The 25,579-nt window shown below is 39.6% G+C and overlaps 1 protein-coding gene across 4 annotated transcripts in view; it reads right to left on the bottom strand.

Moving 5' to 3' along the window:
- LOC142107533 (pleckstrin homology domain-containing family A member 7-like) overlaps positions 1 to 25,579 on the bottom strand; it is a 62,027-nt gene that overhangs the window by 24,950 nt on the left and 11,498 nt on the right. For 3 of the 4 annotated variants that reach the window (XM_075191012.1, XM_075191009.1, XM_075191010.1), the window contains 7 exons: positions 5,975 to 6,123; positions 4,815 to 4,922; positions 3,686 to 3,758; positions 3,465 to 3,565; positions 2,946 to 3,061; positions 1,542 to 1,964; positions 340 to 1,387 (listed from right to left, as the gene is read on the bottom strand). In XM_075191012.1, coding sequence (XP_075047113.1) covers positions 340 to 1,387; positions 1,542 to 1,964; positions 2,946 to 3,061; positions 3,465 to 3,565; positions 3,686 to 3,758; positions 4,815 to 4,922; positions 5,975 to 6,061 — 1,956 coding nt within the window. In that variant the 5' untranslated portion in view covers positions 6,062 to 6,123. Of the gene's footprint in view, positions 1 to 339; positions 1,388 to 1,541; positions 1,965 to 2,945; positions 3,062 to 3,464; positions 3,566 to 3,685; positions 3,759 to 4,814; positions 4,923 to 5,974; positions 6,124 to 6,420; positions 6,568 to 25,579 lie in introns of all 4 variants that reach the window. The other variant, XM_075191011.1, reaches the window with a different exon arrangement.

The raw sequence follows: 25,579 nt of genomic DNA on the forward strand, positions 1-25,579 counted from the left end.
AGCGATCCTCATATATATGTGTTTTTGTATTCACTATCCACAATGAGTTATGTTAAATGCGCAATAGGGCTGTGTGTACATATACACACACACATATATATATATATATATATATATACACACACACACACACACGTTAAACATATAGTATATTTCTTAATGCCTACTCTCCACTCAGAGGACATAAGTTTACTAATATTACAAGAGAAACTTTCATATATTGGATTAATTTCTAATGTTGGACTTTATTTTTAGGAAACCTTAATGCATCACACTCTAGTACCTTCTCAAATTAGAAAGTACAACATAATGGCAAAGTCCGTTCATAAGCACACCCACCCTTGGTCCTGGGCTTCTATGTCTTCTTAGTGATGGAGTTAGAGACAGCTCTGCGGGGTATTCTTCTACTATGACCCTCTCTGATGGAGCATTTGGTCTTATCTGCATTCTGCTGTTGGGATACCCATGAGATCTAGGATTCAAAGTAATGCCACATCCATCCACCAGCCTTTCATCTTCCGCTCCCAAAGGTTGAGATCTCCTGGAGTATCGGTTCGGACCCTTTGAAATTGTAGATGTGAAAGGGTCGTCAGATGGCAAAACATCGTACCTATCGGACGGCGTTTGCGGCCTTGACGCAGACTTTACCATGTGATTTCTGGTCCTAGAGCTGGTAACAAAATACTCTCCTGTTCTTTCGTCTTTATGTCTGATCGTTGCAGAATTTGAAACTCTATCTTCTGAAGGAAGGATGTCCACCCTCCCAATCGGTGTATTGGATCGAACAGTTATTCTACCCTGGGAAGGAGAACCAGTAACAGCAACAAACACATCCTCATTTGAAGAGGTTCTATGCTGATGAGTTTTTACTTTTGGACTGAGACTTGGTGCAATAGTCATATCTTTTTTGGTGGGACTGCCAAGAGGTTGTGCAGTAGTTCCATTGGAATTTTCTGTATAGTGGAGAGATTTCTCACAAATCAAAGGGCTTCCATACTTCATATTAGGAGGAGGACTTCTCTTTATCATCCTATGCCTAGAAACTTCTGAGGGGGTTGGTGGAAGAGATTGCGATCTTGAAGCCTTAACCAACCTCTGAACTACATATTCTACTCTTTCAGGCGAAGGGCAAGATGTGGCCATTGTAGGAGAGCAAGAAAGCGGAACAGTGCTCCTTTCCTCTTGTGCTTCAAGGGGCTCAGTTTGTGGAATGAATTTTTCATCTCTTGGGTTCCAGTTCCTCTCTATAATGTCAGTCCTATACACATGAGTAGGGACAATGGCAGGAGATGAAGGAGCAGAGCGAGAGAGAGGAGAGGAATATTCATCATGTGGACATTCAAAACCCTTTTGAATATGTCTAGGAGGACTCCTTGCTTTGTAAGACCTGTGAAAATATAGCACTGTATTTTAAGATGCTCACATATAACAGAGTCACATAATACAAAATAAGCTGAGTTACCATACACTTGATCTAGTAATTTTAACTAGGATGTGAAAATTATTATTGTGCTATTCATGACACCACAATAGTTGCTTACTCTACGGAAGGCTGATCCTTATGAAAAGGCACCCACTCTTCATCCTCGGGAATGGAGTCCTTCCCCTCTAAAGACATCTTGCTTTCCTGCCTGTTATAAGTGAATTCCAAATTCTTTACTGCACTTTCTGGTGTGGGTGGGGGGACAGATCCATTCAGGGATATAGAAGTGTAGTGCTGAATAGCATCTGTTAAAGACTCCCTCAGCCCACTGAACAAGCGGTCTTTCTCCAAGTCTCCGTTCCTGTCCTGCTCTGGGAGACTGGAGCTCTCGTCGTTAGACCTGGATTCAGACAGGTGAGCAATCTCCAGAGACTCTGCACTTTTCCCATCATCCCCTGCAGTATTTATTTCAGAGTGGGAGAAATCCTCATAGCTGGCATAGAGCTCATCCTGTGGGGTCAGGCTGTGACCATGGCTACTCCTGCATGAGAAGAAAACAGAAATATGCTGGTCATACATTAGTACCTATTGCAGCGAATACAAAAAAAAATAATTATATCTGATGCAGCCCGGTCACAGAAAACTATTGTCAATAAAGTTTGCCAATCCAAGCAATAGATCTTATTCTGCAAAGTGCATGTTCTAATTTCCTCTGTTCCCCAAGTCAGGAATGTACCAAGAGATACTGGACAGAGGTTCAGTTGTCCAAACACGCATTGTTAAGTTTTTTCTTTCCCTTTCTTTTTTTTCAAAACAATCGATTAGCCCGGTGGCTTAGTGGTTTGCACCTCTGCCTCACAGCACTGGGGTCATGAGTTCAATTCCCGACCATGGCTTTATCTGTGTGGAGTTTGTATGTTCTCCCCGTGTTGGCGTGGGTTTCCTCTGGGTGCTCCGGTTTCCTCCCACACGCTAAAAACATACTGGTAGGTTAATTGGCTGCTATTAAATTGACCTTAGTCTGTGTGTGTGTGTGTGTGTGTGTGTGTGTGTTAGGGAATTTATACTGTAAGCACCAATGGGGCAGGGACTGGTGTATCAGTGGCGCTATATAAATACATGGTGATGATGATGGATTGCTTCTCACGCATTATAGTCTTGTTCTAAAGGAGTAGACATTTTCAGTGCGTGTGTAATGTAGGACAGTTGTAAGATTGTTTATCCATTTTCTCCATTTCTTTCTTCATACTGCCATAATATATCGAAAACCTATTTGTTTAACTATTCACACATTACACACACCCATTAGGAAAAAAATAAAGTCACTCTGACCGCTAAATTCTGTTCCTGCAGAGCACTGAAGTCCAGGGCTACCTTAACATTTTCTCTCATCAAGTTTATTCATAGTTTCATTAAGAATCTGACTCTGGGCCAATGTGAAACTACAGGAGATGCTCTATTCACAGACTTCAGATGTCTCCCAGACATGTACGATACCAAATAAGACATCCAATATTCATACTTGTTTTTGTGGTCACCGACTACCAGGGCAGACTGGTTCATGGCTCGGATCCAGGCATTCATGTCTTCTTGTGTGTCGGCTCCAAAGTAATAGGTCCTCATGCCGGGGTGTTCCGCCTGGAAGATTGGAGCACAATAAGATTGGTTACAAAGTACTAGGTGGTGATATTCTTTCTAGGCTCTATATACCTAGACAAGAGACTGTGGCAGAACAGGATATGAGAAGAACACATATTTCTGCTCCTTTCTGTAGCGTTATTTTAGAAGAGTCAGCAATATAAGATGTAGTTAATTGGCCAATGTGAAGATAACAAAAAAAATAAAAGGATTGAGTAACCCAGTTTACTGTGACATACACAAAGACTGCCATTGTATAGCTGCACCTGTTAAACGGTGGGGGAGTTTTGGTTCGGGTTAAAACAATGTTGAACGTGTAGATGCTACACAAACTGCAAAAAAGGTACCGTGACCATAGAGAAGAAAAAAAAAAAAAAAAAAAAAAAAAAAAAAAAAAATGTACCTTGAAACTGAATCTTCGATTTTTCACTTCTCTCGGGCAGGCGGGTAAGATTTCATAACTCGGTAGCAGGATGCTACCTAGAACAGTTTCCTCTCTACTGTCTGTAACAAAATAAATAAAAAAAATATATGTGTATAAGGAAAAATTAAATATACTTGGGGATACAGCATAAAAACATTCAAATATCAACTGTAGGTAGATACACCAAACTTTCATATTACCTCGGTAATAAAATAGGCAGAAATCGGACAGCACAAACCATCTTCTCTTCCAAAGCCGTAAGCCCGAACTGTCCTACAAGAGACGAACAGCTTTCAAGACCAACACTCTCAGTTTCTAAAATGAACAATTGTTTCTGTACTTCTAATAAATACATATTCAAATTGGTTTGTAGATGGACCCATTATGCCCTGTACAGTCATTTAATAACTTTAAATGTACTTTTGTAAGTCAACACTAGAGGGTGACTTAGCACCTGCACAGAACTTTTAGAGAACGTTCTTCACCAAATCATAACAAAAAAAACAAATGAAGATTTGTGTGGGTGTTGGAGTTTTAATAGGTTTAACAGATAAACAATGTTTTAGGTGCTGAAGACTATCAGATTGGAAAAACAATGGTAAAAAGTTAAACACACCAGTCCTTACATTCCGTAATCGTTACATTTGTTTCAGTGTTAAGCTGGGTACACCCTACAGGTTTTTCACCCGATTATCGTGCCACTCACATGATAATCGACTGTTAGGTCTGATATTGCATTAGGGTGTACGGTCCCACGATCATGTTAAGGCACATCGTATTGTTTTGTTTGATTTTATTAAAGGACTAAAAATCTCAATAAAACGATGAAACGATGTCGGGCAAATTCTGCAGTGTGTATGCACTTACAACCAGCAGTGTAGGCAGAGTGTTCAGAGTCATGTGGCCAGATTTACTAAACTGCGGGTTTGAAAAAGTGGAGATGTTGCCTAGAGCAACCAATCAGATTCTAGCTGTCATTTTGTAAAATGTACTAAATAAATGACAGCTAGAATCTGATTGGTTGCTATAGGCAACATCTCCACTTTTTCAAACCCACATTTTAATAAATCTAGCCTATGATCTTTTCAGTCAATGGTTGCGATAGATGAATATCACAGATCTGAAGGTAAATCGGTTAAAACGTGCATACATGAATCGGCATGCTGATCGGGACTTTCAGTCATTGGTAAAATCGGGAACGATATTGTAATCGGGAGAATTGTTCTGTAGTGTGTACCTAGTGTTAGCCATATAATCAGTAGAGAATTTTTACTGTTTTTCATCAAATAAAAGTGTGCTCTGTGGGCACGATTCATTACAGTCACTGACCTGTTTATAAAGCCAGCCTCTGATCACCACTGGAGAATTAGGATCTCTCTTAATAGAATATTCTCTTTTTCCAAATGTGTGCACCCTTTTCACTGACCTGGTCGATGGCTAAACAAAAACAAAACTGGGTTAATCTCCAGATTTAATAGCTGGCCATACATAGGGTAATATTAATGGCCACTTTATTTTTATGACTTGCACATGACTTCATGTATGTGCTTTTGGCAACAATCCTTGAAAATTATAAAAATCAGATGAGACTTCTCCGTTGAGATGAACAAAAAAATAAAAAATAAAAATTGAGATCCAACCTCTCTCCCAGACCGTCTAACAACTGGTGAATCCGATTGACCCTATGTAAACATGTGTAGCCAGTTATCAAGGATGAGCATCACTACTTAATGTGCATGCAATGTTAAACCTACATTTGCCTTGAAGTTACAATTATTTTAGAAAAATATATATATTTTTCCGAGCATCAGCTGCATGGCAAATATAACTGCAAGTTATGGACCGTGATGCTTTAAGCTTACAAGTGTGTGTAGGGACTCGCATACAGTTAGGACACATTGAGTTGAGAACTTAATTATAGTTCACTTATATAGTACCACTATATAACGCAACTCTGTACAAAACAATTAATCTTCCACATCTGTCCCTGCCACATTGCAACTTAGTCTAAGGGGTTTATTTATCGATGGTTGAAAAATATGATTTAGGGCTTCTCCCTATGTAACAAAGCCCGTGGCCTGGTTAAAGCCAATGCCGAGAGTTTAATTTTGCCCAGGCGCTGCTGGCAAAGCTTCCCCATGCTGCTGTCCAACAAATAAAGTGCCTTAGTGAATTCACTGGATCCTATTAAATAGTTTAGGCCACATTCAACTGTATATTAATTCAGCCCACACCATGACCCCCTGGCTCTTTACATAATCTCTCTCTGATTTCATACCACAATGTCTCCTAATATTTAGGCATCTGAAAGGAGAGCAATCTTTACATCAAATACAATATAAGCTTTCTACTGCATCACGTCATTTGTACAGAGCATACATCAATTATTTACAGTTGGAACCCAACCCCCCTGAAAAATACGTATTTTTATGCTCTCAATTAATCTGGTTACAGCAAGATTAAATCTGTCTTTATGAAACTAGACTCACCCTTGACCCCAGGTTGACAGAGGCAGTTGTGGCTATGCTGCTGGCCACACTCAGCCCACTTCTAGGACGCTCCATTTCTTCAGTCATGGTTGGTGGGTTCAAATGAGAAAGGGATTTTCACTTGCTGGGTCAGGAGTTCATAAACGACCCTGTAATATAAACATTTCATTAATGATCGATTCCCAGTTACTCAGCCAGAACGCAAACATTTTTAAAAGGCCTGGACGCTCCATTGACTTTCACCAACACATTTAAGCTTGAGAGCATAGTATTAGGGCTGGGTAACTCAGGGCCCTAAAATAAACTTTTCTGTGGCCTCAAAGTCCCTGCAGAAAATCCAGTTCCTGCATCAGGTTTGAAAGGGGAGTTACCCCTTGGATATAAGAAGCTTCTCCACCTGACTAGCAGAACAGCAGCGATTCCGCTCTTTGGAATCAAAAACTTACATTTATTAATTCTCTGTTGCTCGTAGAAGTCTCAGGTGGGTGGAAGTCATCTCATGCGATTGGTCAACAGCAAATGACATGGCCAATGGGGAGCAATATCGGCCCATCTGGCCTCCACCCACTTTAGAATTCCACAGCAAGAGAGGTCTGGAGAATAAAAGACAAGTTAAACATATGATCTTTTAAACAGAGGAACATTAGAAACATCTCCTTTGCCCGTCTTTATGAAACATTGTTCGTAAGAGTCGTTGTGCTTCATTTTAAATCAAGCCTTGAAAAAGCAGTTCAAGAAAAGCAAATAAAAAAAACAAAACAAGAAAACAACACACTAATTAAAACATAGGTAAAAAGGTGCTAAACTCTTGTGATGGGCTACAAAATACAAACCTATTGTTCAAAGACAATGGAGCACATGGACATTGCTGATCTGAGAACGATTACAATAGGTGTCAACACAACTGTAATGCATATAAAAATACATTTAATAAGGTTGAATTCGGCACTGCTCTGCCGGCTAGTTTACTAAAAAGAAACAGACAGTCAATTCTCCAAGCACTAGCTGTAAAACAATGACAAGGATTTGCTGATGTCCAGGCAGAAGTAGAGAGACTAGAGGCACAGGAAACTCCATGACCCAAATCTCTAAACACTACAACCATTTATAATACAGACTTAACTTCATAACAAAAACGGAGATTAATCATTTTGCGGTCATTTTTTTTTTTCAAATATAGCTCCATTAGCAGCCATTAAACCACTTTTAAGTCTATTAACGTATTTAGCCGACAGCAACTTGAGCAACATTCTTCTATTCTTCATATTTGGAGACAAGGACAGAGTTCCCTGTAATTGGTCAATACCCACTTTCTGGGGTTCTCATCTTTCCAAGTACCAGGGAGAAAAAAAAAAAATTATTTCATCAAGTTGCTTTCAGAATACTAAACAAGAGTTCCAATCTGTGTTAGCGGTATACGATGACCAACAACTATAATAAACCACTGTCCTCCGAATGCTTGTAACTTTTAAGTGTGTGATGAAAAACATTAAACATACATTTTTTGTTAGAGATGAAAGGAAACCTTTAAAAAGGAAAAGTAACTTGAACATAACATTAAAATCTAGTAAAAGTTCTGAAAACTAGAAAATCCTGTAAACAATTTCCGCTGTTTGGCGACAAGCACAGAAATGATCATTATGTGCCCCCCCCCCCCCCTATAGGCACCGGTAAACAATATAAGACGTACATTTTAAAAGTACTTTAATATCCCCTATAATGACTTATTATGAAACACCTATATATTAAAACAAAGGTTTAACTTGACCTTTAGTCTTAATATATACATTCAGAGAAAGTTTAATTGCTTTTTGTTTTAAGCTCACAGGGAGAACCTAGTAATGCCCAAAAAAAAAATAACTTCAGGAGAAAAAGCAAATCTCTTTTTTTTGGTACATTTTGTAAAACACAAATAATCACCTTTTGTTCTGGCCTAAGATTCTGTTAGATTCTGTTCCTGAATAAGCCCATTTGTTTGTGTTAAATAACTCCGCCATGGAATGCATAGCAGTTAAAAGTCATTCACAAATCACAAAGAGTGCAGACCAGCAATGCTTCTGTCTGCGTGCAAGTGCACCAGCTTTTCTGCTTAGCGCATTCCTAGGTGCAGGCTGTCTTCAGAAACGCACCAGTAAAATAATACTGCACATACACCTGAAAAATGGGCATGGTGGAAGCAGCTAAATGTCACATTGTTAAATTTTTAACTTTTCCATTTTTCTTCCTCCTAAACTACTAGTCTCATTTAGGTCTTAAAGTCATTATGAGAGTGAAGGGACAGCAGGGCTTTCTTTGTTCATACTTTCCAACTGTACTGATTTAGGTTGGAAAATACCGATTTGAAGGGACTATCCTGCTATCATGATGCCCAACACATTGGTCCAGACTCCAGAGAAGTTGGGAGTTCAAGGACAAATTCAATAGAGGGAAGAGGAGAAGGATGGACAAGGCTAAGCTAAGCACAACCCAAGGCCCAATTTGTATGTTTTATGCTGCTTTGCGGAAGTGCAAACTACTTGTCCCATTCAGGAATATGTGATGTACATCACCGTGTGTTTGACAGTCTTTATTATATAGGTTGGAATGTGCTTTCCTATAGAAGTGCAATTGGGCAGCATGGTGGCTAAGTGGTTAGCACTTCTGCTTCACAGCGCTGGGGTCATGAGTTCAATTCCCAACCATGGCCTCATCTGTGTGGAGTTTGTATGTACTCCCCGTGTTTGCGTGGGTTTCCTCCGGGTGCTCCGGTTTCCTCCCACACTCCAAAAACATATTAGTAGGTTAATTGGCTGCTATTAAATTGACCCGAGTCTCTCTCTGTCTGTCTGTGTGTATGTTAGGGAATTTAGACTGTAAGCTCCAAACAGGGCAGGGACTGGTGTGAATGAGTTCCCTGTACAGTGCTGCGGAATCAGTGGCGCTATATAAATAAATGGTGATGATGAGGATGGAAGGGGCAAATGTAGTTTGCCTGTTTGGTAAAAAACACGTAAACTTACTTATCCCATCAGCAGGTAAAACAATTGCACTCCTGCCGCCACAATCTTGACCTTCAAATCCATGCCCTTCCCTGCAAGACTGGGTACACAATACAGGTTTTTTTTAGCCAAGCATCAAGCCTAACACCCGATAAAAGACTATTCGGGCCAATATCGCATTAGTGTGTATACTTACACGATGAATGACAGTCGTTCCGAAGTACCGATCATTGTTTCATTTGATTGTTCAGCAAAACTTAAAAACTCGTTACAACTGCCTTTAGAACCTGCAGTGTGTATGCACTCACACGACTATCGGCCAAGAGAGAGAGTAGGAACCTGTCACTGTGCCTGTGTTGATAAATGTAGAGAGTGCTGTAAGTGGAATAATTCGTCCGTTTGTTCAGAGACTGAATATTTTGTTTCAGTGTCACAGAAGCTAACGAAATTGGGGGAAAGTCAAAGTTTATGTCGTGTGTAAATCAGTGCGACAGGAATGTTCAACGACACTGCTCTTTGACCAGATGAAAGTAAATTATGTATAGTGTGTACACATGAAACGGCAGACTGATTGGATCTTCAGTAGTTTGTAAAATCGTTAGTGATAACAAATTGGTCAAAACGTTTTTTTGTGTGTACTTAGCCTAAAGCTGGGTACACACTACAGAAATTTCCACCAACTTTTTATGCCGATCAATTTTACATGCGATCAATGTTCCGATCGCTCGGTCCATGGACTGCATACACACTAGCCTTGTTTAGGACGATAAAGGGAAGAGCAGACGTCCCTTTAGCGACTTTTTACAGCCATATTGTCGTGAACAATGACTAATTTCGTACTCACTGTTGTGGATCGGTCGGAAATTTATACACACTACACAATGGAAATGAGATTGGAACGAAATTATTAAGTGGTACGACCAACCAAATGAGGCGACAATTGTCCACTTGGGCAGACTTTCGACCATCGTGTCACAACACACACTGACCCGACTTTTGAACGAGCGGTCGTATGTCGGCTGATTTAGCCGATTATTGGACAAAAACCGTGTAGTGTGTATCTAGCTTTAGACTGTTGTAATTGTGCAAAAGTCGGTGAATTATGGCACCAGAAAGCATTTGCATTAGGGTTTTCCCACTTACAGTTTATATCTTACCTTATATTGAAGGCAAAATACATCAAAAAGAGGATTACCTCATGCAACGCATATGGAGATTTTTGTTTAGGTTTTGAAATTAAGAACATACTTTTTTTTTTTTTTTTTTTTCACAATTATTTCCAGCTGTTAATAAATACGATACAGTGGAAAGAGAATGTTTCTTTGAAGAAGATGTAGGAACACTTCACTCCAGCAGTAAGTCAAGGGAGATTATTTTGGCCTTTGTAAAACAGTTGAGGTTGTGGAGATGGTAGAGACACCTTGTTGTTTCAGCAGCTCCGAATTGACCCCGCTGACCCTCAGCAATGAACGGAGGTGACTTAGTGTGTGAAACTGTATCAGGAAACGCTGCTTGCCAGCAACTTCCAACAAAGCTGAAACACAATATACACAGGCGAGAGAAGGAGGCAGATTAGGTCCGAGACTGGGGCTGTCTCTTGAAAAGGGAGTAGGTCAACCTAATGGTGTATCCAAGGGGTAGCGGAGAGGTGAGGAAGAATTTGGCTACATTCCACAGAAGGGATATATTGCAGCTTCACTGCTCAGATTGACTATTATTTCAGCATTGTTCACAAACCGTATAAAACCCCTAACACCGCAGGCCCTGACCAAATCGCTCGCTCGTCAGTATTATTCTTTAAAGAAACAAAAACACTGTGTACAATGTGCTTTTAATTTTGTGCCTTTCACTCACTAGCAAAAATAAAATTACCTGTTCCCTAATTTTCTTCTTATATACCCCAGGTGATAACAAAATATATTCTGCCATCTTACGGTTGAATAACATTTTACCCCATCAGCCTCTGTCCCAGCTCTCTGCAAAATAGTCAGAGAAAATTGATGCAAATTCTCAAAAAACATAAAAAAATAAAAGTCTAACAGCAGTGTCTGCTCGCCTAGTCCTAGTGTAAATGAACAGAGAAAGGAGGGGCAAGTCTGTTGAATCCTGACCCCCACTATTAACCCTGCCCCCCTTTTCCAGGACCCTTAAGCTTGAGCCTGCCGGGGGGAGGTGGGCGTGATGGGGGGGTGTGGCTCCAAAACGAGCATCATTTTGGACCTGCCCCCACGACGTAATGATACAAACGCGTCATTTGACATCGGGGGAGGGGGGCAAACTCACTAGGAAGTGGGCAGATCTGGGAGATTGCCACACTCTCCCGGGAGTCCGTGAGACTCTCGCAAAATGCGGGAGTCTCCCGGACATTCCGGGAGAGTTGGAAAGTATGAATTTCTGTAACGATTTCACCAACGATTGGAAATCCCGATGAGCATGCCGATTCATGCATACACACCGACACAATTTATCTTCAGATCTGTGATCGTCATCTCACATTACCATGTGCTGTAATGATCAAAATATTCTACAGCAGCAAAATGGTCCTACAAACTTGCCAGAAAATAAAAAAGTAAATAAAATAAAATAAATAAAAAAAAAAAAATGCAAAAAACATATTTGGTTGAATCTATTGTCCATAATAAAAACGGTTAAACAAATCCACAACCATTAAAAAGAATGACAATAAGGCCTGATCTGTGCAAAACAAGCTGGCACGCACTCACACATTCGCACCGACTGGCCCACAATCATAAGACAACAGGCGTTTTGACATGTGTTAGTAGCCCCTTTGTGTGATACAGCCCAGTCTAGAACTCCAGGGCCTATGTCCAGGATCAAGAGTGTGTGGGAAATAGTGTCAAAAAACAAGGCCCCTTAAACAATGGAAAGAATGTTCTCCATTTACAAATATGAAGTATAAGGGTTCAGATTGGGGAAAAGCGTGAATGTCCTATTCATCCAGACACGAGAAAGGTCAGCCGCAGCTACCATTACATTAAACTCTTCTGCATGCTACAGTAACAGTACTGTAAAAGCTACTGGCTCATTTACACGAAATTAGTAGGGTTAAAACAGTTGAAACACAAAGTTCGCTATTTTATTTTTATGTAGAAAACCAGTAAGAATGTAGAAGTATTTCAGTTATTAGTGAAAAATAACTATGTTAGGAAACTGCAGCATGAAACGCCCCAATGAGCACCCACACATCACATTTCTGATTTCAGAAACCGAGGAAGTGAAATCGGAATTTCACACAGCCCTTGTTGATGCGGATTCACTGCACATAATGGGAATAACAGGTCGGACAGCTGTACAAAATCTATTACAGCACATGCACCAACATTTCTCCCAACAGCAAGAACCAGAGAGTATACAGAGAAAAGCCAACGCATTATACCAGGTGGAACACTATATAGCGCTTCAATCAATATTTGACAAGAGTATGGTTATTGTGGGACGTGCCAAATACATCATTTATGGCAACCTGTGGTCATTGAACATTATTAAATCTGTCTCAATCATCTCAATAAATGCAGATATGAAAGGGCCCGCACTATGCAGCGTTAAAGCAGCAGCAGTGTTTGGGGAGGATTAGTGGAAAGAGAAGAGAGACCACTAGGACAGTTACACACTGGCATTAAGGAGACGTATGCGATACCACATGTCAAATGCTATTGCATTTGACAGGCAGTCAGTAACCAACCTGCGGAGTGGAACCAACCTGCGGAGTGGGGAAATCAATGGAACACACTAAGCTAGAGCATGCAGCGTCCAAAAGATTCTGCTGTGTCGCCACTCCCTATTGCAGGAGCAAGTAGAAGTGGGTATGGGGTCACTGGAACCAATAGGTTCCATCCCATACCCGTTTACATGCTTTTACTAGTTCAATTTTTTTTTTTTTGCAACCCTGAATAAAAATATTTTAAAATTGTATGTTCTGTATTTAAACTGGCTGTAGGCAGCAACATCTCTTTTCACTTTCACCTGTACACAATGATGCATATTAAGCTCGGAAACAAAATGTGCCACAGCCCATAGACACCAACTCATCATTCTTCTCCTGGGAGTTTAGATACATTGGATGCAAGAACTGCATTTCATACAGAGGAGCATTTGACAGCAATATTACAGCAACAGTTGAATAACAGCCTTCTTACTAGGCTGTGCCATTCACATGACTGTATCGGATACATGTTTGCTTAGCCCCTCCTACATCAGACTTTACAGCACGATAGAGATTCATGACCTGTAGAACAGAAGTATACAGAAGCTCCTTCAAGAGCGTACTTATCTACACAAACCCATGTGAATGAACGGCACATTTGCCATTAATGGACACACAGATTGAAGAAATTTTTAACCTTGAGTGTCTTACACCAATATATGGCTTTCATAGTGTTGGGTAAATACATATAATATTAAAGTCTCTTCATTTTAGGCAATTATTGTATAGAATATAAAAACAGCCATTTGAAAGACACTGCTGGCCTCCAAATCTCCGATACTGAAGTTGACAAAGAATTATTAAGTAATAATTATTATTAGTCCCTTGGCTGTAGTGGACTAATACGGAATTTCCAGAAATGCCAGCAGAACCTACCACAACAAACTGCATGGTATTTTAATTACTCCCATCTGTGAATAAAAGAAAATAATGTAAACATATCTCTCTCAGTGACTGGAAAATTGATCAGGAATAAGGGAATATTGAAGGAAGAGATGCTGTGAGTAAGACAACAGCTGTATTAGAACCCAGACCTATTATGGGTGTGTTCAGCTGACATAAGCTGGAAAACAGTGATCCTGTACCCAGATATACTGGGTATCTACAACATGATCATTTTGTTGTACTGCTCTCTCACTTCTGAGGAATGATGCAGTATATAAACCAGTGATTTGTGTTGTCACAACAATGTTACCAGTAGCCAGTACAAAGGAAAAGGTTTATACACATTCAAAACTCCAGCCAGTACCAGAGAACAAGACATCCTTTGTTTCAAAGAGTAGAGTCTTATCTTCCAAGAGCTTGGACAAGATATCAGGCTCAAAACAAAACATACCTACTGTAAATTAACTGTAAGGCTAATAGAAGGGTAGTGTAAAGACCGAGACTTGGTATGAAATCTGAACCTTCACCAAGCTTTAAGTTTATACCAAACAATAGCGCAAATCTACATTATGACACTATTCCAAGTCCTAAAACAGCTTTCATTAGCACGTACAAAAAAATTATACAAGTATAAACAAACACACACACAAAATAGAAAAAAAAAATGTTTAAAAAGTTGTGTGTGAAAACGGACTGCAACCAACAAGATTGGATGCAGTGTCAATGATCCATTATTAGGATTGGTTTTCCGGTATGACGATGCAGACTAGCTACAATAATATTTATATAGAACTCTTCAAAACGACATGCAGTACACAATGTAGATGGAGATTAATGGGACACTTAAGAAATTACTGTTTTTCAGCAAAGTAGATAAAAAACAAATCTCTGCCCATCATTGGATAACGGTTAACTGAAAAATAACCTGCACACATTCCAATCATGCTGAAATGAGCAAAAAAAAAAAAATAAAAAAAAAAAAAATAAAAATAAAAAAAATCGGTTAGCATTGAAATTAATTAGTAGGCACATGGAAGCATAAGAGCCAACATTGTAAAATAATTTGGGGGGGGGGGGGTGAAGGGAAGGATGCTCATGTATCGCACCTCCTGTATGAAAAGAGTTGTTATTTGTGCTGCCTCTGCCACTACTAGGGGTGCTAATTTTATCCCCTGTAGGATATGAGGGTGCCTATGCCTTGAAGTCCTACTAGGCAAGAACTCCAGGTGTTATGCATCAGATCCTCGACTCCAGGGGTCTGTCATCACCGCTCCTGACCCTCGTGAGACTGATCAGTTTAATGAGGCGTTGCTGTATAAATGTTAAAAAGATATAAATAAGTGGCAAATGTAGAGCGATAAGAAGCAAGGAGCACAAGGAGAAATCCCCTATGTAAACAGCCTTTAACAGCCTCTTACTAACAGGTGCGGAGGTTGTTGTACACTATTTCAGTAGCACAGCTGTTAATGACTTGGCCTTTTCCTCTCCTTGTCCCCCCTTTATCTTTACTTCCCACTCTTTCCATTTGTAGCAGTGACAGGCAGCCGGTGGAATGTGTGTCCTGCTATTCGCCATGGGAACAGTCCTCACCTCTTTCCGGAGTGAAGATATAACAGAAAAGCATATTGTAGTACAGACTGCCCGGTATGAAGCTCTTCTCTATATTACTGCATTAGACACAACTGTCGCTTTTGGGTTCAAAGTCCTCTCAACTTCTTTCTTCCAAACTGTACATCTTCTGGTCCTGATGTCCAAGAACTTCCCCAATGACTCCAAAAAATATCACTATGCGTCCACGATGCACAAGATTACTCCCCGATGTTTTGTTTTGGCCTTTGCAGCGTTTTCTTTAGTAAACTATGTTTTAACATTAAAGGGTCTATTTATTAACGTGTGATCAGGTGTAAAAATGGAGCAGATCGCAGTTCTCTCTGTAAAACGGCCATTGCTTAGCTTATGAAGGGTTCAACATGGGAGAAATTGTAGATTTCTCCGGCCATAAGCCTTCTTTCTATAATACACTAAGGGGCACATTTATCAATATTCACATAAAGTGAAAAAGTAGTTTTCAATCCTTATCGCAATGATAAAGATTGAACCATTTCTCACATTTATGTACAACCCTGCACAGAAACAGCAGTTCCGAAAAACTGCTGATTCTGTGATGTAAAATATACTTACCCCCCCCCCCCCCCCCCCCTCTTCGGAAGCACTGTCTCGGGTCTTCTCCTCCTTTTCATTCTTCAATTGCGCATGTCCAGTTCCAAGAACAAAGATCCTCTCTCTGTCTCTGCAACGAGCGCTGAGTGACAGGGAGGGGTCATGTGATCCCTCCACACATGCGCTGTCCAGCTCTGCTCTTCGGAGCAGAGCAGACAGCATTGGATTTCTTCAATTCTGATAATGTACGCCAGATTTTTTTCGGGACTTGTTAGATTGCGGCCAGAGCAGTCACCATACTGTTGTATGGTGACTGCTCGCAAAAACGATAAGGAGTGCAAAGCAGCAGATATCCATGATATCTGCTGCGATGCACCTTTAATAAATTTGAGTAGGAGACATCGTGGACTAATTTACACGGTAAGTGCACGATAGTGCACTATCGTTATTTCTTAAATATACCCCTAAAACTTCTGGGAGACCCGTAATGCACTTACCTTTATTGAGGGGGGGGGTTGTAAACTATGGAATAAGGTTGAATATGGTTTATTGATTATTACTGACGGGATATAAATATTTAAGTAAAAATAGTCAAAGAGACAGTGTTACAACCCAAAGCAACCGCCGTCGTGCTTCCTGCCCTCAACGGTTAAAGTGCTGCGGTTTCAACAATGGTTATTTACAATGAGAAGTTAAGTCGATCAAACTTTGGAAAGCAATTTGTTCTTCATGTGCTCATTAACTGATTTAAAGGGACCTAATTTAAAGAGGGTTTTAAAAATAGCATGAAAACATTCAATCAATCCATGTGTAGAGGATAAAAACTGCCTTATTGGTTTAGATAGATAGATATGTTTTTAGAGCATATATTACCACTAACACGTGGGTTTTATTTACAGAATTCAGTTACTTAAAACATGGGACATACTTCCAAATAATATAGTCAAGTCCCAAAGTAAAGCTAGTGTGACAGACTACAAAAATCAGATATTACAGTTCATTGTCCAACATATTAAATATAATGAATGGTTCTTCTAAACGGAGAAAATGTTTGGCTTATTGAACATTGATTCTGAGCATTTGTAACGTATACTAAAAATGAAAATATGTTAATTTAATGTGACCAGGTCCAGGATAATATAGAGACTTACCAATAAAAGCTGTTGGGCAGACACAGAATAAAATAAAAAATGACTCATATGCATTAAGGTAACGGCCAATGGTCTTGTAGAATGGTAGAAAGCTTATTTGGAAATACAAGGCAGTACGCTTTTAATTAAGTCCATCTCATAAGTGCACAATAAACAGAGGTATATTAATACAGATAATAGGGGAAATCAGTCAGAACAACTAACAAGTCTAGATACTGTGGTGAAACATAGACATTGGTTATACAGCAACCCATAGAAACAAAAAGAGGAAGCCTAGGCAGGCCAGGCATCCAGATAGAGTCCAGAGGTGGTGAAGGGAGGCATCTGATTGGCTCCAAATTTATTCTGGAGCAGGGCAAGGACCCCAAACATACAGCCAATGTCATTAAGAACTATCTTCAGCGTATAGAAGAACAAGGAGTCCTGGAAGTGATAATATGGCCCCCACAGAGCCCTGATGTCGTCATCGAGTCTGTTTGGAGTTACATGAAGAAACAGAAGGATATGAGCAAGCCTACATCAAAGAGAAGACCTCCATGCAGAGTTTCTTCAAAAAGTGTGTGCAAGTGTACCTAGAAGAATTGGTGCATTGATGCTGTTTTGAAGGCAAAGGGTGGTCACACCAAATATTGATTTAGATTCCTCTTCTGTTCATTCACATTGCATTTTGTTAATTGAAAAAAACCCAAAACAAAACTATAAACACTTCTATTTTTGAAAGCATTCTTACTTTGCAGCATTTTTTCCACAGTACTGTACATTCTACAAAACCCTCAGATTACGTGCTTTAAAGTTCTAGAGTTAAGCATTAAGTAGCAAGCAGAAACTTAAAATGTAAAAAGTGCAATGGACAACAGGAGAATACAAGAGAAAACAAGGTGCTGGAAACGGAGTGGTCAATAGCTTGAGTACTCTCCAGGACATACATTTCTTTATTCACAAAATCCAATATACTTATCAAATTAAGGAAGATAAAGTATGCAAAAAGACATCATAAATCACATACAGCTTAGCACAATTAAAACGTCAATATTTGGCTCCACACACTACTGACGTGTGCCAATATCAAGAACAAATTACCTAAATGCTATGCAAGTTCACAGTGATGTCCTCATCAAGTTCACCAGCTCATGCAAGACCAATAGAAGATTTGCTTTGTGCTGCCACCTATTTAATTTAAAACAAGGGGTAACTGCTAGGGGCAACATTTTTTGCACAATAAAACCCCTCCCTCATGTTTTGGATGCTATCCGAATGGGTTCTGATGCAGGGCAAAAGCTTTAATTACAGGTAGTCAAGTCACTGTGACATCACTAGGGGTAGGGGTGTGTGTGTGTGTGTGTGTGTGTGTGTGTGTGTGTGTGTGTGTGTGTGTGTGTGTGTGTGTGTGTGTGTGTGTGTGTATACACACACACACACACACACACACACACACCAATCCACACATTGCATTTCTGCAAAGCAAGTCTGCAAAGCTGTCAGCAATTATCTGTCTACTCTGTTCGAGAAGCACCTCAATCCTGGCAAGAGGACTGAAAGAAAACATGGTGTACTTATTTAGTTAACTATAAATACTGTAATTATTTCAGGAGTATGATGAATCTAAAAAAAAAAAAAAGAAAAGAAAAAAAAGCCTTTGATATGCATGACTGTTAGAGAGTGGATTTACTTGCTCTGTAGCAGACAATGAGCTACATGCTGCCAATTCAGGAGTCTTACATCATCTGAGCCTCTACCCCTTTCAACTCCTTACAGAAACTTAACTTGCAGTTTTATTGTATTCATTAATGAAAGTGTACAATGCTTTGATGACAAATACATCACAAACTGTATTGTTCATGGTGTGGGCAAAGACATGTATTATCATATTTTTTTTGGGGGGGGAAGATGGGTGGTGTTGAACACTTTCCCATCCTTTCCTTTTTATTCCTCGGCACTCATGGGATTCATTACCGAGCTCATTCACACGTGTGCGCCAAGAAAATGGGGGAAACGCATGAAAACTAATGTGCACTCTTGACACATTTTTAACAAATTTTCCTGTTTTACATATATTGGACTTTTCCAATACAAACTATTCAAAGGGTAGCATAGGAAACAGGTCATACAGAGTTATATATGCAGCACCAAAATTTCACAATAAGATGTCGGGAACCATTATTTTTGTTGTTGGTGTGGTTTTCAGGCGTTTGTGGCTGAAAATTACATTAGTTGTATATACCTTGTATAAAATGTTTTTTAGATTCCATTTGCATAGATTTGTACATTACAAAACACACACATACACACAATCACACACACAAAAAACACTTTTGCGCGAAAAAAAGCCCCACAAAAGACCCCAATGTTTACCATTTTTGACAATGGTGGAATAGTATTAAATTAATAATGGGCCACTTAATTGTAAGCCATTTTATATAAAAGCTATTGGGGTCATTCAGAAACATATATGCAAACATTTCATAAATTAGAACCAATATGAGAATGTTGTGATTATTGCAATCGCCTCCTCTCTGGCCTGCTTGACATTGTGACTAATCTTCCTCTCCCAATGTGCGCCTCTGCAAATCCCTCCATCGTCTCCCCATTCTCTCCAAAATACAATTCAAGGCGCTTACCTTCACCTATAAAGTCCTATTTATCGCCTGCCCCTCCTATATCTCCCAATTTACCAAGAAATACTGCCCTACTGCCCACTCTATTTTGTCAATGATCTTCACCTCTCCTCCTCTCCTATCACTACCTCATACTGCCGCCTTCAGGACTTCGTCCACGCTGCTCCCCAACTTCCTGCCCCATCGGACCCCCCCCCCAATCTTTCAAGAGCTGCCTCAAAACTCACCTTTCTACATTTGCCTGCCCTGCTCCATCCAAAGACGCCCCCCCGCACCCCAGCTCCACCCTTTTACACTTTTTCCATCCACTTTAATGCTAGCAAACAAACCAAAAACATCTAAAAACGAAATTGTGTTCTATTCATGTTTGATATGCATTTTTACTAGCGTTAATAAGTTTCCCAGTACATTAAACACTAATGCATGGAACAAGTACACCCCATTTGGGTGGCCACATTGTAATGTTTTCATTCAGCCCATGTCTGAATAATGGGATCTGTGTAATTTCACCCTTCTAATCTCATAGACGAGATTGTTCAGGATCTTTGGGTGCCTTTAAACTGCATATTATAACTGACTAATGCTGCATATCACTTTCATATTTATTAGTCATAAGAAACAGTTTGCTCAATTTATCTTGATAAGTGGATCCAACGTTTCTAAGCTTCATAACAGCTGGACTTTGCAGTTCTGGCTTTCTAACCTTTTCCTTTGAAACGGAATACATCAGGATTCCAATACAAAATTAACATAGTAACAGAGACAAAGAGGAATTATGATCCAAATAGTCTATCCCTCCCACGGCATTGTTGTAACCGTTCCAAACAGAAAGAGGTTATAGTGAAATGTGTTAAATGACATTGTGATCATGCAGAATATCAAACGAAAGAGATTATACCCGGCCCACCATGCATACATTTTTGTTTTGCATTTGCTACAGAACAAAAGATTCTGCTTTTCTGTCTGTCCATTTATAAACAACACTGAAATGTCATTTTTGTGCAACCAGAATACATATGAACGACCTGGAGGAAGTCAGCCATGCATAAGTTGGTGTGTCAACATTATCCACAATTCTAATTTAATATAATTCAACAACAAAAACAAAATTCAGGGAATGATTGCAACATAGACCAGTGTTAGAGTTGATGATGGGCCAAGTGTAATGTTAGAATTAACCCAGTGTATCCCTTTTGAGGATGGGAGTTAGGAAAACGCCAACTACAACGCATTTAGAAAGCGATCATGTTTGACAAGCAACGCTAACCAACATTTGCACTGGTGTTGGGCAGCACGGTGGCTAAGTGGTTAGCACTTCTGCCTCACAGCGCTGGGGTCATGAGTTCAATTCCCGACCATGGCCTTATCTGTGTGGAGTTTGTATGTTCTCCTCGTGTTTGCGTGGGTTTCCTCCGGGTGCTCCAGTTTCCTCCCACACTCCAAAAAACATACTGGTAGGTTAATTGGCTGCTATCAAAATTGACCCTAGTCTCTCTCGCTGTCTGTGTGTGTATGTTAGGGAATTTAGACTGTAAGCTCCAATGGGGCAGGGACTGATGTGAGTGAGTTCTCTGTACAGCGCTGCGGAATTAGTGGCGCTATATAAATAAATGGTGATGATGATGATGTGCTGGGAAGATGTGGGCAAGTAAAAGCTTGATTTTGGACGCCAGTGGCTAATCGCCTTAATAGCAGATTTCTATTAAGATGGCCAAAGCTTTGCAGGGACTTTGGATCAAGCAGCCTAACCACAGACCTAAGACGACACGGGTTTGGTTCCTAGATAACCCTTTCTACATTAAAAGATCACCAATTTATTTATTGTAGTAGTTATACATTTTAAGTAGTGCTGGACAATTTGTTAGAGGTATCAGACATTACACACTAAAACAAACCAGAGTGAAAAAAAAAAAAGACAGACGAGAGTCCCCAACTGCTGTGTTTGACAACCTTAAGCAGGACACGGCCGACAGCTGACTGCTTTCTAAGACTCACATCTGCTGCTTCAGAACGCACCGAAATTACACTAAAAACATATCGATGTCCTCTAGATTGTATAATGACGAGCTTTGTAAAATACTCAGTCTTGTTTGATTAATGCATTTGCCTTGCGCTGCAGAGCATACTGGCGCTATATAAATAGAGACAGGTTAATACATGTATGCCCTCACTAATTTCATGTGGACCAATATATTACCATAATACAACGTTAAAAAATTATATATATATATATACATATAATAAAAATAAAATAAAAAATGAATTGTTCTCCAGATACAACAGCCCTGAAAAAAGTACTGCCCCTGCTAATAAGATATATATATGAAGGATATTTTATAGAACAGTGCTGTCCAAGTATATCTGTGAGCAGGACAGAGTTTGTGTTATGTGCAGTGTTTGTATATAAAATAATGTACAACGGAATCTATTGATGTTCCTAGGGCACGTGGAGGACACCAAAAAGGCTTAGAGGGCAGCATCTGACCGACCGACATCCAGTTGGACGTCCCAACTCTAGCATCTCAAAACTAGAGGCACAGACTGTGTATATTTAGGTTTCTTTATGCCATGTACCCCCCAAATACGATGGTAAAAGAAATAGTTCGGAGCTGTTCTGAAGCAATAAGATTTCATGCGGCTTCTCAATTGTGTAAGGAGTCAATTAGCGTAAATGAATTTTGGCACTTGAAGAAAGATTCGGCAGTTGGATTAAGTAGAAAGGTTTAATAGTGTATGGGAATGTTAACTGAAGAGTCATTACAGGTCTCCGTATACTGACAGCACTACAAAAATAAATATAAAAATGAGCAGCTACAAAAGTCTGTCTAAATGTAGTTAGGCAAAACTGTACAAAGAAAAAAAAACTAAACCACTTGTGATAAATGAGCTGTGTAAATATAAAAACATAGTTGCCCACCCGTTTGGAAAGTCCAGAAGACTCCCAGATTATGGAGGCCTTTCACATTCCTAGAGGAGAAGTCAATATTCCCTAATGAACGCTCAGTGGGTGTGTGTGTGTGTGTGTCATAATGAAGAAAATCATATCATCTAACTCAGCCCAGCGAACAATGAGTGAGCAGGGGGCGTACAACGCAATTCGCGGCATTATTTGTCCCACCAGCAAAGCAAAAACGTCTGCCGGCAGGACAAGACATATGATGCTATGAACTGGACGAAACACACACACACATATACACGTATAAATATATATATTATTTTTTTCCCCATTTTCCCCATTCTCTTCTAATGTTGGAAGAATAATGTTAAACAACAGTGAAAGTGATTTAAGTGTATAAGACCCCTGAATGACCAGCTCTGTTTCCAGTCTCTCTCTCTATTTTCCAAGCAGGGATACCATCTAAAAAGTGTTACAATTAAGCATTACTTTAAAGGAGTTTCTAGCATCTCCATTTCCATTGAACGCAGTTTGAAGAATGCCTCTAGTGTTGCTCAGTGGTTCATTATGGTCCCATTTTGACATGCCTACTAAGGTGTTGATACTTTGTAAATAAAGATCACACAGATCGTTTTAATCCTCTGTCCTACTTTCACATGCCATCAATTTTTACAAACTAGTCATGCGCTGTGTGCAGGCGTCTTTGCCCACCACTATACAGACAGGAACATCTTCGGTCAAAGGGATTATTCAACACCCACAATCATTCACTCATCAAATCTCCAAGCTCAGTCTGCTAATGAGTGGCCAGCTGGAGACAGCAAGCAGACAGATCCCTTTTCATAAAACTCCTACATCCATCTTCCATCCAGGCTCTACCACCCTCAGGAATTGAATGGCTCAGTAGAGCAAAGCAGTACCAATTAGCACCAGAGATGCCCCCTTGCCCTGTGACTGTATTAACGCACACATTGCAAACATATCATGGACAAAGCGAAGAAAAAAAAATTATAGTTTATCAAGCACCAACATAAATAGAAAATGAAAATACATCACGTCTGACACACAATAAAATGTGAAAATAATAAATGGCAGAAAAGTTTATGCTTTTTAAATTAGTTGTACATGTAATACTTCCAAGCTATCCAAATTGTCAATGTCATTCAAGATCGTCCTTATCGGTGTGCCAAGAAAAATAGAGAGCTATTGTAAGCTCTTACAAGCAGGGTGTTCCCTGCCTTCTGCTTCATGTCAGAGCACTCTCCAACCACCTCGTATGTCTGCGTTACGTTTCTGTATACGATTTGTTCTTATGTAGATTTCTTATACCGATTGCAAGTTTTGTAAATGTAGTGGCCTGTGATTCTTATACACGTGACCTTCCACGGCACTCGCAACGAACATTCCGCTATAGGACCACCAACACATCTGTCCAATAACCATACGGTCTTGTGTATGGCTGACAAATGTTTAATCGGACTCTTGGACAGATTTGAAACTTGGTCTGCAACAACTCTGTCCAAGAGCCCGATTAACATGTCTTTATACTTTTATTTTTGATTATTAGGCTTAAAGTTCAATCACCTACATAAAACCATAAGACAGACGCCTACCCTGTTGGAAGCACAATGGGAAGTTGCAGTCTACACAACCAAAGTTCAAACAGAGCGTGTTAGCAAGATGGAAGTCATAAAAAGACTTTGCACTCAGATATAAGTCAATCATCTTTAATTATGTAATTTTAAACATTCAAGCTCTTTGAAGATGTGAAAGTTCTACTTCAATATGTGAATCTTCCTATTGTAAGCATTAATTATAGCTTTTGTTGTCCCTGACAAAGACATTTTGAAGAATAAGGGCATATTATTATTGATTAGCTACAGCATAAATATAGGCAGACAGGGCAGCAAATGCATAAATCACATGATAAATATGTTAATATAATACAAACAAGTAAAAGTATCTAAAAACAGTCCCGGAAAAAAAAAGAAAAAAAAGAAAACAAGGCAAAAGTAGTCGATAAAAAGGTATAAAAAATTTGGGAATTGAGTCCAAGTTAATGCCTATAAAATCTATCGCAAAGACCCAAATTATTACAAGTTAGCAGTAAATATGGCCACCAAGTTCATAGCATTTGTAAAGCATATTTCAGTCCATAATACTATGTTGATCATTTGGTAAAGTATGTTTTGAGAGACAGAAACAGAATATACCCATTCAAAAAAATGTAGCATATAATTATTAAACACAAATCCAAATGCTATCTATGTAAATAAGAATGTAGTCTGCAACTTTAAAATTCCATGATCATTCCTTTTAAGAAATGAAACCACCCAATGCCAGCTAAGGTTTCACATTAGATACTAGTCATAATTGATGCTTAATAATAATACCCACGATCGCATGACTGATGTAGATTCCTGCAATGTGTACACCATCAAGACACAAATGCCACCTCAAATTCATGTCGTTGTGCATTCCAGAAATTCTAGTGATCCATTTAATCTGTAGCTAATGGAGGACATCTGTAGTCGGTAGTCATGAGAAATGTCTAATTCCGGTGCACAGTTGTAGCCTACAGAACATAAATATAGACTATGGAATTCCAAAAGTACCATTCCATAATCAGGACAGTTAAAGACCTCACCATGCGCACGGAACACTAAGGTCAGCTGAACCACTTGTAGTACAAATGTTTAGTATAAACTACTTTACCTATATGGGGCATAGGACTTCTTTTACAAGGGACTATTCATAGTCCCCTTTATAAGTTAGGATGACCTGTAGAGATGAATTATTGACCAAGCAGCCATTCCAGCAAGCGCCCTGCAGGGGGCTTTTAACAATTAGATGCCGATAACAAAGCAGTTTGACATTGACAGTATACACTGCACTGTCTGGTTCAAACCTTGCATACCTGTATGTTTCATAGATAATGTAAGCCAAACTGAGTGTTACCGACCAAAATACTCAAGCACTGGATGTAGCAAAGATGGAGCCACACTGTTGTCGCCTACAAAGCATGATTTTGTAGATTTAGCGTATTAACGACATAATAAAGCTTAGGCATACTGTGGAAAACCTACCCGATTTCGAACTAGATGCCTCGTCCGCTCGTTGGCGGACGTGTGTCAATGGGCTTACACCCCTTAATACAATGCTACTGAACTAGTCCTTTTGTGCTAGATTATTGGTC

Source organism: Mixophyes fleayi, chromosome 11 (genome assembly GCF_038048845.1).
Source record: "Mixophyes fleayi isolate aMixFle1 chromosome 11, aMixFle1.hap1, whole genome shotgun sequence".
Lineage (NCBI taxonomy): Eukaryota > Metazoa > Chordata > Amphibia > Anura > Limnodynastidae > Mixophyes > Mixophyes fleayi.